The sequence below is a fragment of the Taeniopygia guttata genome, chromosome 4A (genome assembly GCF_048771995.1).
Source record: "Taeniopygia guttata chromosome 4A, bTaeGut7.mat, whole genome shotgun sequence".
Taxonomy (NCBI): Eukaryota; Metazoa; Chordata; class Aves; order Passeriformes; family Estrildidae; genus Taeniopygia; species Taeniopygia guttata.
In genome coordinates, this window is record NC_133029.1 from 53,417 (window position 1) to 71,954 (window position 18,538).

The 18,538-nt window shown below is 39.7% G+C and overlaps 1 protein-coding gene and 1 long non-coding RNA gene across 10 annotated transcripts in view; one reads left to right on the forward strand and one right to left on the reverse strand.

The window, feature by feature from the left end:
• BRS3 (bombesin receptor subtype 3) overlaps positions 1-18,538 on the forward strand; it is a 33,466-nt gene that overhangs the window by 10,994 nt on the left and 3,934 nt on the right. For 5 of the 9 annotated variants that reach the window (XM_072928991.1, XM_030272342.4, XM_072928989.1 and 2 more), the window contains 10 exons: positions 299-1,438; positions 2,459-2,603; positions 3,532-3,664; positions 4,164-4,282; positions 5,245-5,455; positions 6,572-6,737; positions 6,859-7,008; positions 7,816-7,938; positions 10,612-10,715; positions 12,121-15,589. In XM_072928991.1, coding sequence (XP_072785092.1) covers positions 2,564-2,603; positions 3,532-3,664; positions 4,164-4,282; positions 5,245-5,455; positions 6,572-6,737; positions 6,859-7,008; positions 7,816-7,938; positions 10,612-10,665 — 996 coding nt within the window. In that variant the 5' untranslated portion in view covers positions 299-1,438; positions 2,459-2,563 and the 3' untranslated portion in view covers positions 10,666-10,715; positions 12,121-15,589. Of the gene's footprint in view, positions 1-298; positions 1,439-2,458; positions 2,604-3,531; positions 3,665-4,163; positions 4,283-5,244; positions 5,456-6,571; positions 6,738-6,858; positions 7,009-7,815; positions 7,939-10,611; positions 10,716-11,346; positions 11,508-12,120; positions 15,919-18,538 lie in introns of those variants that run through there. The other 4 variants (XM_041716113.2, XM_041716117.2, XM_072928993.1 and 1 more) reach the window with 4 other exon arrangements.
• LOC140684139 (uncharacterized) lies at positions 6,563-18,534 on the reverse strand. The gene is made up of 2 exons (XR_012055893.1): positions 17,794-18,534; positions 6,563-6,610 (listed from the first exon to the last, which is right to left on the reverse strand). It is a non-coding gene; the product is annotated as an uncharacterized lncRNA (long non-coding RNA).

Here is an 18,538-nt window from a genome sequence, read left to right on the forward strand (position 1 = left end):
TTGGAAGGGACCTCTATAGGTCACCTGGTCCCACACCCAATGTGCAGGATGCAAACTGTTGGGACAACACAGAAATGATCATCCATGTAAGAGTTGTGGTGTTCCAGAGTCATGTTATTCAATGTATAACAGGACAAATTAAAATTCTGAAGGAAGGGAAAAGCATAAAAATTTTGCAAAAATTCTTAGCCACTTTCAGTAGGATTTAGGATTTTTATGACAATTCTAAATTTACAAGCAGGTCTAGAAAAAGTATTGATATATCATGTTAATAAAAATGTTACGGTTTTCATTCCAGTTTAATATCGTATTTGCTGGAGAAGGATTTGTTGTGGCAGGCTTTAAAGTCAGGTAAGGTTCTGGCTGTGTGTAGTGTCACCTTAACCCTATGTGCTTTGAGTAGTCAAGTTCCAGATACCCATTTCCCAGCTGACCGGTCTGTTTGGGGGTCATAGAGGGGAACAAAGCTCACAGATCCCGGGGACTGGCTAGGATCACACTGGCTCTTGTGTGACAGCATCTAATGAAAGGATGTTATAGTTTGAAAACGCTGCTAGAAACAATGGTTCCTTGCACCAGATTCCCCGGTTTTGTTCCTTTTAGCCTAATCCACCTGTATTCACATCCAATACCCCAGTGGAAAGGGATATTTTAGTAATTTGTAAACATGTCACGTGTGCAGATGCAGAATTTTGTCATTTTATGTCTATTTTGGCTTCCTACTTTCTTCTCTAACTTCCACGGGTACTGCTTGTTTTATATATGACAATACAGTAACACGCTACACTGTTCACATGGGATGAATCTGATCCATAGAACATTACGGGAAGGTTCTTCCCATTTTGAAAGAAACATTTTTTGTTGGCATGCATATCAATTATAGCACTTTGTCCTGGTGACTTCTGTAAATATACTTATGCTGAATTCAAGATGACTTCCGAGCTGTAAAGTCTGGCTTATTTTGGTCACAAGGTTTTTTTCTTAGGTGGTAGCAGAATCGGGCATGTTACAGTTACATGCTGCCGTGAAATAATTGTTCTATTCTCTTTTGTTTCCAGGGATAATTATCCACACCACGGTGCCTATAAGATGACTCACGTATGGAATTAGTTATTTTCTGATACCTCTTATAAACAGCTATATTTTTCTTACCTCTGCATAGAGAATATAGTAGTTGAAGGGTCTAAATGTTGATGCTATTGTGTTTTGTTGAAATTATTTAATTATCCTGATGAACAGTACTGTGAAACAAAGGCTCCTCCCAGGTGTCAGGTCCCAGTAACATTTAAAGCAACAGGCTCTGTTTTAAAGAGCACACTGAGTTTCTGCTAATTGCTTTCCTTAAAAAACCATTTGTGCCCATTGATGCTAACCAGTTTCTAACTTTCTGTGTCCTTCCATGCGAACTGAAGGGGAAGGTAAAGCAGATATCACAAAGGTAAGACCCAGGGTTTGTACTGATTTCAATTCTAGGGGGAGAAGGAATTATATCTGTCCATGGCTCTTTGAGTTTCAGAGTGACCAGAAAAGCGCACATGGAGGTCAGAACCACAGGAATGCTTGACTTGGGGGAAATGTGTTTGGGCATCCAAGGTTTCCTTCTCATACCCCTGATCTTGGGAGTTTCACAGTGCTTCCATGGCAAGCTGTGAGGTTTATGCTTCCTTGTAAGAGCTGGCCCTAAGCAGGGTTCTTCGCTAGGGCCAGAACCAATGAGTGGACAGTGCCCAAGAGGGATACTGCACCTCTTCTGTAGGAAATCCTAATTGCCTTCTGACCCCAGGCCAGGAGGAGGAGGAGGTGAATTCCCATCACCTCCAAGGGGCTGTGAATGGTTTAGAAAGACCATGACGAGTGGTGGACAACTGTGTGAATTGAAAAAGCTTGAAAGATCCCACCCCTAAGGAAGTCTCACTCATTAGCCCTCAGTTAAATTACAGGTCCATCCATGGGTTCTTGCATTTTTCTGATGTGCCTGTCAAAGAGACATATAGTCTTTCCAAACCTTCCAGAGTGGAGAAGTGTAATTACTTAGACCAAAAGCTGTTCTGAGGAGAAGTGGAATCTGCCAGAGTACTGAAAGTGGTTGGTTAAATCCTGGTTTTCCAGAGAGCGGTGGAGTCACAGGGGTCACAAGCACCTCACTATTTTATGACTGGCCCTCTCCGAACTTTAAATGCTGGAAAACCCTTACTTGCGACAGGGATGTTCCTTTGCTGAGATAATGTTATTAGGAAACCTTTAGAGGCATATACTGTGAAACTATAGAGATTTTCGTACCTCTATTCCCAATATTTTCAACTTTAGAAAGCATTTCCTCAATGCTGCACTCACGGTGAGAAAAATACATACATTATCCAATTCGGTGTAATTATCTGGATTACTCCTTAATTTTGTAGCACTTATATTTGTGAAATGTTATCAACATGGCAGCCTTGTTTGTGTATTCTCTTTGTAGCTATGTCTGTAAGGCCACTGTAAAGGCCACATCACTGGAAATACAAGAAGTCCTGAGTCCCAAGATCAAAGAGTTGTTGAATAACACAAAGAGGGACCATTTTCCATGTATGTGAAACCTGAAGATGTGGCTGTGAAGTCGATAGGTAAAACTTCACTGAAACCTCATTGGAAATCACATACTTTACAATTCTGTCTATAAGTGTTTTTTGTCAAATTTATATTCTGTGGAGAGCTTAGGCTGGAAAACATTCTTACAAGTAACCAGACTGACCTCATGGTATGTACAATCTGTAGAGCATCATGCAGTTGACAGTAATAGCAAAAACTTGGGTTCCAGACTAATGGAGACCAGTTCAAACATGAGTCCCAGAGCCCAGGCAGGTCTGAACACCTTTGCAACAAAAGCAGAGTAAAACTGATGCAGCTACAAATCCAGGAGCTCCTGCTGGTGGCAAGTACCCCAGGGAGTCTGAAACCAAACAACCAAACCAAATCTACCTGCCAGAATTTCCTCTGCATATTGGACCTTATTCTCAAACAGCAAATAAGTTACGGTTAATATGTTATGCATATAAGTTGGTTATGGTCTCTGTTCTTCCTTAAAAAATAGGAGTAAGCCAGAGATAAGAGCAAACAGACTATACCTGAGATCCAAAACCCTTTTTATAGCAATAAGATATCAGATGCAGATGATAAAACAAACCTGGAGGAAAGACATTGATGGGTTAATAAGGGGCGATGTAAAGCACTTTCTGATAGATTAGAGAAGCCTGGAGGGTGTTCTGTCATTGAATACATTTTGTGATTTAAACAGGAAATTCTCTACCTGAGAACTGACTCCAAACAAAAGAGAAAAAATTGTAAAAGAGATTAAATATTTAAACAACATGTTTTCTTACAGACAGTAAACATGTAAAATGTTCTTACCCGGTCTGCAAATTAGAACTAATTTCCATCAGGAGACCAGGTCCACAGGACAGCTGGCCTACCTGGGGTTGTGAGGGGGGAGGGGGTTGTCTTGTTTTTTGCTATTGAGTCTTTGTAAAGTGCTTTTATGTATTTCCTCCTCAGCACTAGTGGGTTGTCAAGAAAGCTTTTTCCTCATGAGGTACAAGGGGAATTATTCCTGGCCTGTAACAAGTCCAGCCTCCAAGACAGAGGTCAGCTGCAGGAAAAACCTTCTGCAGTCTGCTCAGAGGAGCTGGTGAGTGATGAAACATCTTGTATTGATTCTTCCATGGAAAACAGGAGGGATCAGCAGGTTTTGTAATGTCAAATCAGATGACGGTCTGCCACAGCACACGACAGTGCCATGCCAAGGAAGATGCAAAGAAATCCAGGGCTGGTCCTGCATGGGCTGCAGAAAAAGGGTGTGGCACAATTCCCATGACCTGCAGGCAGAACTGCTGTCACTGCAGGGACCTGACTTTCTGCTTGGGCAGGAAGGGGAAACCTTGCCCCTTAGCATTTTGTGCCTTCTCTTAATGGTCTTTTCTCCAAAACCTCAAAGTGTGTTTCACATGGCTCTGGCATTTGGGCTCTGCCCCCACTCTGCTGGGGAGTGCTAAGTCAGCTCTGACTTGAAAGTCCATTATAAGTTGGGTTCATAACTTGCATTCTTAGCTACCTGGGTGAGAAATATGAGGAACATTGTGAGTATATATTTTTTTCTTGTAACAATGCACATTGTTTTCATTTTTCAGTGAAATTAGTATTGAACTTGAGCAAGCTTTTTGGAAGAAACCGAATGTGGCTAAATGCAAATTACTGGAAAAACTTCCAAATAATATTCTAGACCTCCAAGATATCAAGCTAACAGAAGGTATGGCAACCAGACACTTCAGAGACACAGTCAATCACAGTAAAAATAGCTGTAGTTAGATAATGCTCAGGTTGCACATCTGAAGAAGCGATAAGGTTGTTTTTGTGCATCCTGTGCATCTTAAAGGTTTTTATTGTTGATGAATTTTACAGGAGCTTCCAAATTCTCTATTGAATCATCTATTCTCAAAGTCTACACTTAGATCTATGGCTGGGTATGTAACCAGTGAATAATATGGCAGGTTTTGCCTGTCTATACGCTCTGTTAGCATATCAAAGCAGTTCACCATATGTCATGGAAAGAAGCACAAATCAGTGTCTGGGGTTGAAAAGTTGGTGCTGTAATTCACGTAAGCTATGAGATTAACTCTACCACCTTTATTTAAACTCTGCCAAACAGTGTGAGTAGTTGGTGAACAAATGCAATACCAGAGCTTATCCTTATCCTCAGCAGTGCATCAAATAATAGGTCATGGAAAGATATCTGTGGTTGCACATAGACTGCCTGACTCCCAGGGTGTAAAATCTGCTTCTATAAAAACATTATAGAAGGATGATGAGATGATGAATGACAAATACAAAATGCCATTCAGAATTTGCATTTGCTGCTGTACCAGGTAAGCAGCATTAGGGACAGATTGTCTGTAATTTGTAGCTCATAAATTCTTGTAAACAACCAAAGTTAGAACTAAATATTATTTGCAGATAGTCTTTATAAATCCAAAGGCAGGTGATAGTATTATTTTGAAAAGTACATTATTTTCTTCCTTTAAAATACAATGTGGGATATGCAGATTTTACTTAGAAATTCTTGCCATCTCATTGACATGTCGAGGGCTTTTTGATTTATTCTTAGGACATAAGCTTGCAATAGGTCAGGAGCATTCGAGAGAGACATGTAGCTCCATGGCCACACAGATAGCTTTGCCATATAAATCATGTGCACTTCCTTTTTTTTTCCAGAGAATGCTCAAGATGTTGTACAGCATATTTTATACCTCTTGCCTGATGCAACACTGCATGCAGAAGAGCTAGAAATCATTGCAAGTAAAATTTCTGATATTGTAGCGTTTGCAGACCTGAGCGTGACACTTGCAGAGAGTGTATTGTCTATACTAGACTATATTCTGCTGCAAGAAATAGAAGATGAGAACTTTGGAAAAATAACCAATAGGTGAGTAAGATCACTCGCCCAGAAGACACTTCTTAGGCTGAAATGGTACTATGGTGTCATTCATTCAGTCTATTGAAATATCATCACCAGAGCTAGCAAATTCTGTACTTCAACCTTAAACATATTTGAGGCTTTTGCCAGCAGAAATTGGTTATTGTGTTGTCAAAGGTGCCTTTGGCAGAGCCAGTTCTGCAGAAGTCCCCATTCCAGTGTTGTTCCCTATGGGCATCCCAGCCTGGAGGCAGCCCACTGACTGTTCAGCTGCTATCTCCTCTTGCAAGGATCTTTGTGGCTCAGCAGTGAGGGCTGTGGGCAGGTCAGCCTGGAGACACAACTCTATTCCACCCTCTACCCTTGCTGATAAAGACTTTTTAAACACAGCTATTCAATATTAGTCTTCAAAATCTATATTTAGGATGCTGCCTCCATTATGTGATTCTCACACATGCTAAAATCGAGGTTCTTAGCTTTAAAAACACCTCTCTCCTTTGAGGTCTTAAAGGGAAATCTGCTACCTGGTTTTGAATGTCTGAGCAGAGCACTGTCTAGAGCAGTGCAGCTGACCTCAACAAAGACAAATGCAAGGACACAAAGTTTGCCCATTTGGAGCTTTGCTGGACAAGTCCCTGAGCAATAACTTTGCCTTCAGAGCGTATCCTGCCTGAGGTGGTGAAGAGCTGGAGGATGGACTTCCAGAGGTTCCTACCAGACTAAATTGTTCTGTTCTGATATTTCATCTCCTGGTACAATTAGGTGATTGAAAAAAATCCAATTAGCAGATTTTACAAGTTACTGTCTTCCAGATGAAGGGAAATTTTTGACTGGATGTGGATTTTGACTCAGGTGTTCTCAGAACCTCCTTCTGTGGTCCCTGCAGGGAGGGTATCTTCCGCCTGCTAGAGGCCACTGAATCGTGCCAACTCAACAGCTTGCCATCACTTGAGCCTGTGTAGACAAAGTGCCGTCTACCCCAAAATGGACCCATTCTGCTCTGGTGCTTGCTTCTTGTGATCATAAATCAGAGCAAAGGCTTTTAGTCTCTTGGGTGTGCATTATGAAACCAGCAGAACATTTCAAGAGTTGTATTTTTTTTTCTTTCTGTTGCTCTTGTTGAAGTATCCTGAAGATGACTGAGGAGATGGGCTATAAGGTTACCTACACAGAGAGAAATATGTCAGTGATAACCACGTCCTTGGCCCTCCTGGTGCTGTGTCCAGATCCCAGCCTGTTTAGAGGACTGGCCTTTGGCATTGCCTCCTACAACAGAAGTGTGGATCTCAAGGTGAGAGCAAAGTATCACCTCAGGGACCACTGACTAAACTAGACAATTCTCCCACTCTTTTGTCTCATTTTGAATTTGATCTGAGGATGGCACCTCTGAGAATATAATCTCTCTCCTGCAGATCAGTGTACAAGAAAACCCTTTCAGAAAGGCTTTGGCCTCTGTGTTTTTGCCAAAATCCCTGAAGAACTTCCTAGGCATCAAGTACTCTGACCCAGACAAACGTTCAAAGATCCAGTTCAAGTTTTTTGGCACTACTTCATTTTTTCTGGTAACTATGACTCCCAGCAAACCCTAACACAGCAGGAATGGGCTCAGCTGTTCTCAGTGCCTACAAAAGAAATCCCAACATCATCATCTGTTCCGGGCACATTAGCATCAGACTGATAGAGGGATGTGCAGACAAAATGTAGTCAGGCAGAAAACCTTCTCTGAGGCAAGGATGCTCTGAGAGGTGCCTGTAGACTTTAGACTTTATGTCATTTTCTGTTGCTGATGTTATTCTAGTCCTGTTCTGCAGGAAAAGAACATGCCCTAACCTTCTCTTATAGTAAGGATGATGCGTAGTTTGGATGATGCCAAACATCACAAGAATAATTTCAAGACTTGTGTCTCTATTAAAATAATGTAGCAGCATGATGTGCAGTATTTATTACTATTCTAGTACTTTTCTTAAGGACAGGTGGGTATAATTTAGAAAGGGAGACATTTCTTCAAAATGGTAGCTCGTATAGTGTGCTGAACAATGCTTTGCACAATGAAGGAGCATTCACAGTTATGTCTCCTGTCTAATGAGCTTAGTGGTGTACAACCAAGTGTTTAAATGTACTGAAAAGATGACATGCTTTCTCAATCCAACTGGTGCATCTGAAACTCAGTTCCGCTTCAGCTGATGTCGACACTGTCCCTGAGCTGCAGCTAACTATGTTTTTTAGTGACGTAGCAAGTAGCTAAATTACATTGGTCATCCCATGGACTTCAGCTGATCACCATATCCAAGGAATACAGATTAAAAAAAAAAAATGAGAGCAGGGCAGAGCTTGGATTCATTTTGCATGTGTGTGCTTTCCCCCTGCAGGATGACAATTTAACGCTGGAGAGGTTGAACACTTACGTTGTGAGTGCCAGCATTGAAAATGCATCAATTCAGAACCTTAACGAGCCTGTGACTGTCACTCTCCACCACATAGACCAGAACAGGGTAGGATGTGTTCATTTCATCGGGGATGGGGTGAGACAAAGCTGACTTCACTTACCCTTTCAATAAACTGGGAACAGGACAAATAGACTTAAAACACCTTGCTGCCTGACCTCTCCATGATACATGGACCCAAACATTGACTGACCACACAGATCTCAGTATTTAATAATTCCTGCAGGTCACTAAAGTTTGTGTCTCCACTCTAAATCCATACTTAGCGACAGGGGACATTCTTATCGTCTTCTTGATCCTTGTTCTGATCTAGGCAATTTTATTTCAAAGAATAGTTTATTTGCCAGAAAATAGTGGGGTTTGGATTGGACTGAAATTATTTATCCATGATCAGAATTTGGAAATTAGGTCGAGTCACCAAAAGAGAGGAACTTCAAAAAAACCCAAAACCTTGCAAAGATGTTTTCATAATCAAATTGCTTTGTTTTGTTTAAGTCTATTTTAAAATTAAGTTTAGACTTTAACTTTAGTTTAAAGTCTAAATAGTCTTAAAGTCTAAATAGACTTTAAGTTAAAGTCTATTTTTAAATGGGCATGGGCATCAAACTTCTTGATTGAATTCCTCTTTAGCATTTTTGTGCTGCCAATGTTTAAGGTCCAGCCTCCACGTGAGTATATTACAAACCCGAGGCAGAAGAAAACTATTCAATAAGATGAACTTAGATAAAGTTTGAGTTAATGAGGACTCGTAATTGCTGCTTTTGTGGCAAAATGCTCTTTCCATTCATGAAATATATACCCAGAAATTTTGCCCAGATATCTCCTCTCTTCTGTCATTTTTACTCTACCAGGCCATCTGGCACCTTTCAGATTTTTTCCTTGACCTTTTAAAATTATCTTAATTAAATATTTAATCAGTTATCATCCCAACCTACATCTTTGGCTCTGTGCCTAATTATATTTGACAGCCTACAAATCACACATCTTAACAGCTTATCTGTTAAGCTGGCTTCCTGTAAACTCTGTGCATTTAAAAAAATTATTAATGGTATAATAATAATAAAAGTAAATGAATCTCTGCCTTGGAAAAGTTTGCTGCAGCATTATGAGTAACAAACTAGAATGTCCCCAAGATAAATCATTGCATTGAATATCCATTTACATCTGTTCAGCTCTCATTTGTCTTCCCTGCCTGGTTTCAGAGAGGGGAAATTGCTGAAATTATAAAGTAAGGGTTTTTTCTTGTAGGGTTTGTATTTTGGTTTTGTTTTTGTTTTTTTTTTTTTCAAATGTATAAAATATCAGGTTGTTATTGCAGGTCTTAGTAATAACTTTTGAATTTCACCAGTAATTTGGTGTGACATCTCAGGCACCACATGAACCCAATGAGATTACACACAGGAATTGGTCTAAGGTGAACAATTTGTCCGATTTGCTGCTGTCCTTAAAAAACCACAAGGTATTGAAAGATATATGTAAAACTGGAAAAATCACTGACTTGCAGGATTTCCCATAGTAAAGGGGAAGGCAAAAATTAGGTCTCTGCTAGTTTAGTGCCATGGGTGAGATGGCCAATATCCTGGCTGGCTTTCCAAGCCCAAGTGTTCGGCTGCCCCATACCTCATGGTGTTTCCACTCACCCACAGACTCCCTGCAGCACCGCACACAAATAATCACAGACACACAAAGTGGGCTTTGCTGCCAAGCAGTGCCAGGGTAATCAAATCTAAGTGCCTTGGTTATACACCACAATTCAAGGTGAGATACTCCATCTGCAAGTATCAGACTGCATATGTCCTGAAGAAATGACACAGCCTCCTTTCTTCTGTTTCCAGGGCAATGCAGCAGTGCACTGCGTCTTTTGGGACTTTGGGAAAAACAGTGTTACTTGTCGAGCTGGCTCTGTCCCCAGCATCAAACCATGGCTTTGGTGTCTTGACATTGCACCTTGAAACTTGAGTTTGTGCTGTTGCTTTGTGTTGATTTCAACACCTCAGTACTCAGTGTTATTCCCAGAGACATGGGTATGGCATTGTGCAGTGCTGCATCTACATTAATAAGAAGACTTTGCCAAAGAAAAGGGTAGAAATGCAATGAAATGTCAGATGAACTCTTACCATGACTTCACAGATTACAGTAGAGGCTTTGCTGAGGTCAGGTGTTCAAAATGGGTCAGACAGTCACCACATAGAGATAACTGTGAATTGGGTTAACTCAGAGCATGTGGGAGAGGTTTCCTCTGCAATTACTAGGAGTAGAAATTATTTGCTTCTTTTTGATCGGGATCTTAGCTTCTGAATATGTGACACAGACCGCATAAATAGGGTCATAACATTCAGTCTTACCAGGGAAGATCCGGCTGTTTCAGTGCTACACTCTGCCTAAACAAACCCTCTGCCCTTTGTATTTCTCATCTTCTGTTTCCACATCCTCCAGCACAATCTCACCCAGCACTAGGTTCTTTATCTTCTTTCTGTGTGTACAGATATGTAAATGACTTTAAATATTTCTTCATGCCACTAAAAGCTTTCATCCCAATTTTGAGATTCCGAGGCAACTACAGAAGCTGTGTTTCAGTGTGAAATCTCACTTGTGTGCTGCTAAATGACCCTCCAATCTGTACTAACTTGAGCTCATCTTCACACACCCTGCATGCTGCAGAGCTATAAATGATGGAGGATGACTAACTCTGCTTAAAAATCCTTTTTCTTTATTACACAGATGGATTGGGTGGTTGGAATACATCGGGATGTGAAATGGAATATACAGATATGAATTATACAATCTGTTTCTGTAACCATCTTACCCATTTTGGAGTCCTACTGGTGAGTACTCCATGAATCATCTCCCAGAAAGTCCTGTGGCACTAAACAAAGTCATTGCTAGCTTTGGAGAAGAGATGGGAGATTTTTATCTATACAAGCTTAGATATCTGCAATGTTGCCAAAATCAGCAATAACAAAGAAAACACTTATAATAACTTAATGGTGTAAAGTCCTTTAAATGTCACTTGCTTTGAGGCAGTTGTTTTACAGATGTAGCTGGTACTTTGCAGTGTAACTTAATCAACCTTGATATACGTTGCAAATACTGTGTTAAATTTATTAACTGCCAGTGACAACTAATGACATTACACCTTCTTGAAAGTTTTATCTATGCTCCATCAGAAAGTGAAGTTTAGTATAAATATGGGAGATGTCATTATCTAGTACCTCTTATTTCTCTGTAATACAGAGAAAACTGCCTCTAAAAGCCAAATGTCGAAAGCTGGATTTCGGAAGGTATATTTATTTGAATTATTTGAAGTCAGATCTTAGTGGGTAGTTAACAATAGGTTAGATTAGACAAAAGAAATACAAAATGACAGTTAAATCACAGCTGCAGTTGTGGTAAATAGAACAAAAAGCTCCCCGCTTCCACCTTATTATTGAGACTGACACAAAACTCCACCACTGTTTATCTGAGCTAAGTCAGAGTGTGCAGATCCAAGATGTAGACAGCTCACTCATGGGTTCCTGGAGACTTTTAAAGTAGCTAAATCTGTCTTCTAGTTCAGCATATGTACACTGCTTTGGTAACCTGGGATAGATAAATCTTACATAGAATGACAGCTAAAGGTGAGTACAGCTCTCTTAAGCTTCCTCCTGCTTGTGTGAATCTGCAGTATTGGTACACTCAAGATGTATGATTCTTTCTAAATTTAGCAGACAGTTATTACTGGGACAATGAAAGAAATGTGATTATGGCAAATTATTTGAGATTAAAAATCAAAATACTTTAATAGAATTATCTTGACCAGGCTGGCTAATATAGCTGCAGTTCAGCATGTATCAGTTTTGTGCTTCTAGCACTTTAGCTACAAAGCATTCTTACATATTTTTATAAATAACCACCAATGCAGCATGACCAATGCACCTTGAAATACCAAAAACAAGCAACAACAAAAAATTACTATTTTGGAAAATAATTTTCTTTAATGAGTGAGTTAAGATCTTGGCTGTTTTCATCATATTTTGGCTTGGTGCAGGGCAAATAATTTTGAAAGATTTTTTCTGAGTGGGTGATGACTATGCAGCATATGGCAATGATTTAAATCAGTAGTCACACTGCATTAAAACAGAAAATTTACATTAAAAACAATAAAAATACAGCTAAATTATATACTCTTGAGTATTTTATTAAGGTTTTTTTTTCTTTTTGTTTTTGTTTTTTTTTTTTTTTTTTTTGCAGCATGGTGTTCAAAAGGAGCATTTATTTTCTGTGAAGCTGGAACCTGAAAAACTAGCCAGAATTACTCAAATTGCTTTTCACGCCATATGGCAAAACTCTAAAATAATGCCTTAGAGTACTTTACAGTTTGGAATAACTATGCCATTCTCTTACTTTAGAACTAGATTTGAACAACAGAAAGCTATCAGAAATAGCTGAAATTCTGCTATCGTAAACAAATTGCAGATGTAGTTTGCTATCTGTCCTTCAGATTTTCATTGGGTCTAGACATTGTTATTTTGTGTATTTTTTGAAAATAGTGGTTTTCACCTCCTATTGATCCACTAAAACAGTATTTTAGGCTCCATAAAGAGAGAAGCTGGGCAACTACCTAAAACCTCCAGTAATATAAGGACTGAGGAAAGAACTGTAAGAAATGATGAAACTTCCTGCTGCCACATTCCCCCAGGGAGGCAGAAAAAGGGGAAAAAAGCAGGCTCTCAGTGGAAAGAGAAAATCAAGTAGAATTTCATGCTGCTTTGAGCAGGGTTAGACATGTGTACTGTGGAGAGAGAGAGAGAAGGGAAAAATGAGTCTGTGTTTCCAGATAGTGGGGGGGTTCTAAAGCGTGAAGCATCAGAATGGGCATTCAGGTCTGAATACATGAACTCTTTGGGATGAACAGCATATGAAGTACTGGGAATAAAGAGAATTTTAAGCTTTTGCCAGTTTCTGGAGCTTCTTGCATCTTTGACACATATTGATGTCCTCAAGAGACTTTAATGTGGATTGGGATGTCTGTCTGCTTTCCCTTCTATACCTTAATCATCTCCCAAACCCCAAACCAACTGCTGGGAGCAACTCACAGCTCAAGAATTCAGTCCTGTGGATTATGAGTTGCACAGAGGGATATCAGTTCAGGTCTTTCATCCCAGCATACAAAATGCTCAAGTGACAGAACTACTGAACCTCAGAGTCCACGTTGCCAGCCCAAATTTCAGGGACTGTAAGAGTCGGTTGGGATCTCTGCTGTTGGCCGAGCTTTGGTGCATCAGCCAACATCTAGGGCAATTCAAGGCAAGCAGTGAGCTTCTTTCAGCTCAATTCCAGTTTCAGCTAAACACTTGATGTGTCATTCAGATGCCACCTTTGAGTACACAAGTCAGGTTGAGTGGTTCTCAATGTTTGGTGACACCCTGAATCTCTCATACAGGAAAATGAAACATTTTATGTAAGTATCTGACATTAAGCTGTCACAATCTGCTACAGTTACTGAACTCTGTATTATTTGTAATGCATGGTACTATGCCAGTGTGGGTGGACAACATAATCAGGATTCTCAAAGGTACCTTAATCTGTGAGCAGCCTACGTACTGCGCCTGCACGAAAGGACATATTCTGGTTGATGATGACAAGAGCTGCTCTGCTGAAAGCACTTTCAAAAAGCATAATTGGAATTTTTAACCTATGAATACTCTTTCCATCAGTGACTCCTTCTCCCACCACGCCACAGCAGAGATCTTCCATTTGATAGAAATTGTACCACCTGGTCTTTCACCACCTGATATGTATGGCATGGTTATATTTGAAAGGATTGGGACTGGGGGAGGAAAAATAAGGCTTTTCACGCATAGTACTTAGAGAATTTTTTTTTGAGTAAATGAAACAAGCTTGATTTTGTGTGTCGGCATATGTGCAGCTAAAGGGACTCAGCTATAAGGTTGCTTTTGTGATTTGAGCAGGGTGCCTTATGTCACAGCCCAAGAACAATCCAAAGGAAAAATACTCCAGCAACTGATCTTAATTTTCAAGGCATAAGGCTTCAGTCCTTTGATCCCTTTTCCACTCCCACTATTTAGAAATTAGATCTTGGCTTTCTTAATTTTAGGAGATTTAGCTCAGTGCACCACATTTCTTGTATCTTAGTTTACAGAAAGGTTAATCAAGAGTTCATCAAAGTAAGACGATTAGAGCACATAATGAGATTATTTGAGATTTGACTGTTGACTTATCTAAAGATAAGAAAACCCATATTACTACTAACATGCCTCATTGAGAAAGCATCAGGAAATCAGGAATCTTCACTCAGAAGATTTGACTCATAAGTTGTACCATTCAAAGCCAATACATACATGGGTTATTGCAAGATAACAGGCATCTATCCAGCAACTACCTATAAACTTATTCATACTTTGGCATAAGTTGAAACAGTGGGAATGTTTCAAGAGAAAAAACCTAAGTGTTACGAGGCCTGTGGCCATAAATTTTGGTTTTATATTGCCTTTTGGAAGGTCACTGCATTTCTGTGATAGAAAGGCTAACCAGAGCACGTGGAATCCTCTGACTCTTCCCCCTAGGGGAAGACTATATCATAGAGTTTTCCCCACCTAGGCTGGTAGAGAAGAATTAACCCATGATGCTCTGCAGCACTACTGCCAGTCTACATCAGACTGCCTCCCCTGTTGGCCAGTTGACACTGCCGACCCCATCTGTTCATTCCTCAACCCCCCTACAGGTTGCTGCCCTTTGCCCACCCCTGTGCCCTCTGGTCATTGGTCACTGATCCCATACTCAAGTCCTGCAGACCACATGGTTTTGTCTTTTGTCTCTGGTCCCTTTGGTGTGGTGGATGCAATAAACCCTTGCTGGAATACATCATGCAAAGACCCTTCCCATCTTTCCTCCGCTGAGCTATCTGTGGCATGTGCATGTGCATGAACTTGAAATGGCTGTTCTTGTGGCCTTACTCTGAGCAGCTTCTGAAGGAGATGTTTCAAAGAAGGCTGCAGCATTTCTACCATCCTGCCACACTGCAACAAAAACGTAGTCCATTTCTATAGCTTTGTCAGAAAATACTAACTATATTCTGATATATTTTATCCGCCATTAATGTGTACTGAAGAGTTTTGTGTTAATTTAGTATATTATCTGCTTACCCTTATTTCAGGTTTTCATAATATTCTCATTTTAGAAAATTTTGAAAAACAGCAATAAAGGTTTGCTATGTAATATACAAACCCTAATATTACAGTTCTGATACAATATGATTGTTACTTGACAGACATCTCCAGTAAAAATCCCACCTCATTTCAGCTAATGTATTTAAAGAACTCCGTTTCTCTTTTCCTCCTCCCTCTCTGTTCCACTAGCTGAAAAGCCAATAAAAATATTCTCCTCCTCTCCAGTTCAGAACAAGATCTACGTGCATTTCTCCTAGGCATGTTTTGAGATCCAGGAGGGGGTGAAAGTAGTTAACGTGCAACAGGAATCTGAGTTTCAGACACAAAGCAAGGTTTCCATTGACCCTGCTGACATGCTGCAAGCTAAATATTAAACATTTTTTTTAATCAATTGAAGTCCAGCCTGGGGAGAAGAAACAGTTAAAGAAATGTCTCAATTATACTTGCAATCAGCTAATCAGACTTTGTGTACATCTGTGGATGGTACAGAACTGAAATCAAGCTCTGATAATGAAACCACAAATGAAAAATGGATTGAAGACTCCTTTCCAGGATTAGAAATATTGTGCACAATTTATGTTACATATGGTGTGATCATTTCAGTGGGTCTCCTTGGAAATGCAATACTCATCAAAGTTTTTTTCAAGATTAAATCAATGCAGACGGTTCCCAACATCTTCATCACCAGCCTGGCATTCGGAGACCTGCTGCTTTTGTTAACCTGTGTGCCTATAGATGCAACACGTTACATTGTGGATACCTGGCTCTTCGGAAGAATTGGGTGCAAGCTGCTGTCTTTTATCCAGTTAACATCAGTTGGAGTATCAGTGTTTACCCTGACTGTTCTCAGTGCTGACAGGTGGGTCTGTGCTACTGATTTGCCAGGAGATGCTGCAGGTTTGAAATTAAGAAAATAGCAGATATTATCATCTTGCACAGTCTTAAATGGCACATTGTAATAGACTAAAAATCTCAAACTACCAGTCTCCCATGTAATTTAAAAATGCGTGTTAGTAAAATTGTAGCACTTTTTTTTAAGGGAGTGAAGTGAGGAAAACTCTTTCACTCTTCTGACCTTTTATTAGTTTGAGGTACATTACAAGGGTTTTTCTCAATTGCACAGAAAAAGGAAATGGCTTTTAAGTTGAGAAAAAGACAGTATATTGGTGCTATCTAGTGGTATAGTGAAGTAGTCAAGGAAGATTATTATGAGTGAAAATTCCTTAACCTATGTACTCAGGGAGCTTTAAAATCCTAGAACATAAAAGACTGACATGGGATAAAAAGCCAAAAGAAAACACAGAACAGAACTAGGGGACAAAGGAATTACTCTCATGATTTGATGGCTAATGTAATTTTCACCTTGAGAAATGCATATATATTTTTTTTTTCCTCTTGTAGTTTTTCTATCTTTTACAGAAATATTTTAGCCCAGGGGTCATGAAATTAAACTCAGGTTGCAAGGACAGCCTTGCTAAGAGGGATCAGTGTTCTGACTGCTGTCAGGATGTGCTGAATGTGTTTTCTGTGTACTTCTTTCTTGAATGAACAAAACTAAGGAGATTTCAGTTCAATCAGCAGGAGCATTTAGGAGTAGGGAAAAAAGAGAAATTTAGTATTAAGAGAGAAAAATATCATCTTGTCTGCCAGCAATTGTGCATTGTATGTAACAGCAAACTGTTCATATGTCCAGAATTTTACCAGTGGTACTGTTACTGTACTCCAAAATAATCAGCCAGCACAGGAATGACCACATAGGGTCAAATCAAGGATCCATGTAGACCAATACCAGCCTCCAGCAGTGGTAGTATAAGGACAAGAAAAGACACATAGGAAGAATAAAAACCTCTATCCAACTACATTTTTAACCCTATGCCTTCATATGACACTCAACAGATGTTGTTTCTGTCTATTTAATAACCTCAAAGGATTTCTCTTTTGGATATTTGTTCAGTTTTTCTTGAACTTGCTTAGCAATGACTTTCACTGCCTGTACAAAATAACTCCTTTTATTTCTGCACTGCACACGGCTTCATTTGATGGTGCTGGCTCTTGTGTGGGAAGAGACAGTGATCCCTAATCATGTCTCCAGGCTATTCATATTGTAATCCATCCTTAGGTTGTGTTTCTTTTAGCTGAGATGTGCAGAGCAGCACATGATAATCAAAAATTGCATTAATCAGGGGTACAGGTAATTGCACAATTGTCTCTTTTGCTCTCCATTTTTTTCCTAATACTACCTAACGTTTTGCTTTTTTGTTGCTCTTTTAGTTTGGGTTTATTTTAGGATTTTTTAACTACTGCTGAAGATAAGCTAATGTTTACACTGAACTACCTATTGTAGCTCCAAGATCTTGCTCCTGTAGGAATGTCAATTAAGAATTCACCATGACTAGATGACCTTTAAAGATCCCTTCCAACCCCAACTCTCCTCTGATTCTATGGTTTAGACACTTGCTTCTGTATTTAAATTTCATGGTAGCTGTTATATAAATACTCTGCACTACATTCTCACAGAGTAACTACATTGTAAACTTACAGAGCAAGCTCAGATCAGTCACAGGCTTAATGCCAGACTGTTGTGTTCCAATATGCTAGAAGAGCTCAAAGTCAATAAAAATGGTATTATTTGATAAATATCAAGCCAGCTTCCAGCTTTCTATTTAAGTTTGCCTAGAGGAGGAAAAGGCCAGATCCTCAGCTTGTGCAAAATAGTACAACTAAGCTTTCTTACCCTCTGGGTCCTTTTTCACCGCCTTTTAATGCCAGCTTTGTGCTTCCCTGGAGGGGTCGCTTCTTTCTGCATTATCAAGACTCCCTGGTCCTTAGTAGCAGGGTATATTGTTTCCCGTGCTTCATCTGCCTTCATGGAAGTTGGCCTTTTTCCATGTCCTGCTTCCACACAGATCATCACACACCTATAGATTAATCCAGATTCTTCTTGTATGCCTGACTCAGTACTGCAGAGTCACAGGCATGAATCAACAGCAGTGCCCTCTCCTGCTTTATAAATAGGAATGAATACTGGAGCATTATTTTGAGTCAGATCACTGCACTCAGCAGGGGTCTTGGGAAGACAGAAGAAAGGAGGGGTGCACATGCTTGGTTTCATCTATTTTGGAAATAGTTAACCTGTTTCATACCTTCATCAAAGTTACATACTAATTCCCTCACTTATCTTTCAAGGAAGAGTCATAAAATTAAGAGTGATGATTGCCCTTAGTGATCCCAATCCAAACTTTAGAAGTCATCTTTACATAGGAAAGTTTTAATGGCAACTCCTGCCTGTCAATCCATTAAAACACATGCCTGAAAAGCATTTTAACATTTTGATTCCAGAGCTAGTGTCTGCTTTCATTTCCAAGAGAATCCCAGCACCCTTTGTTTAGCAAGAACAGTAATGGCTTTAGTCTTAAGAATTTGGCAGTATGTGCTCACATTATTTCTGTGTTTATTCTGACAGTGATGTTGGTCATTTT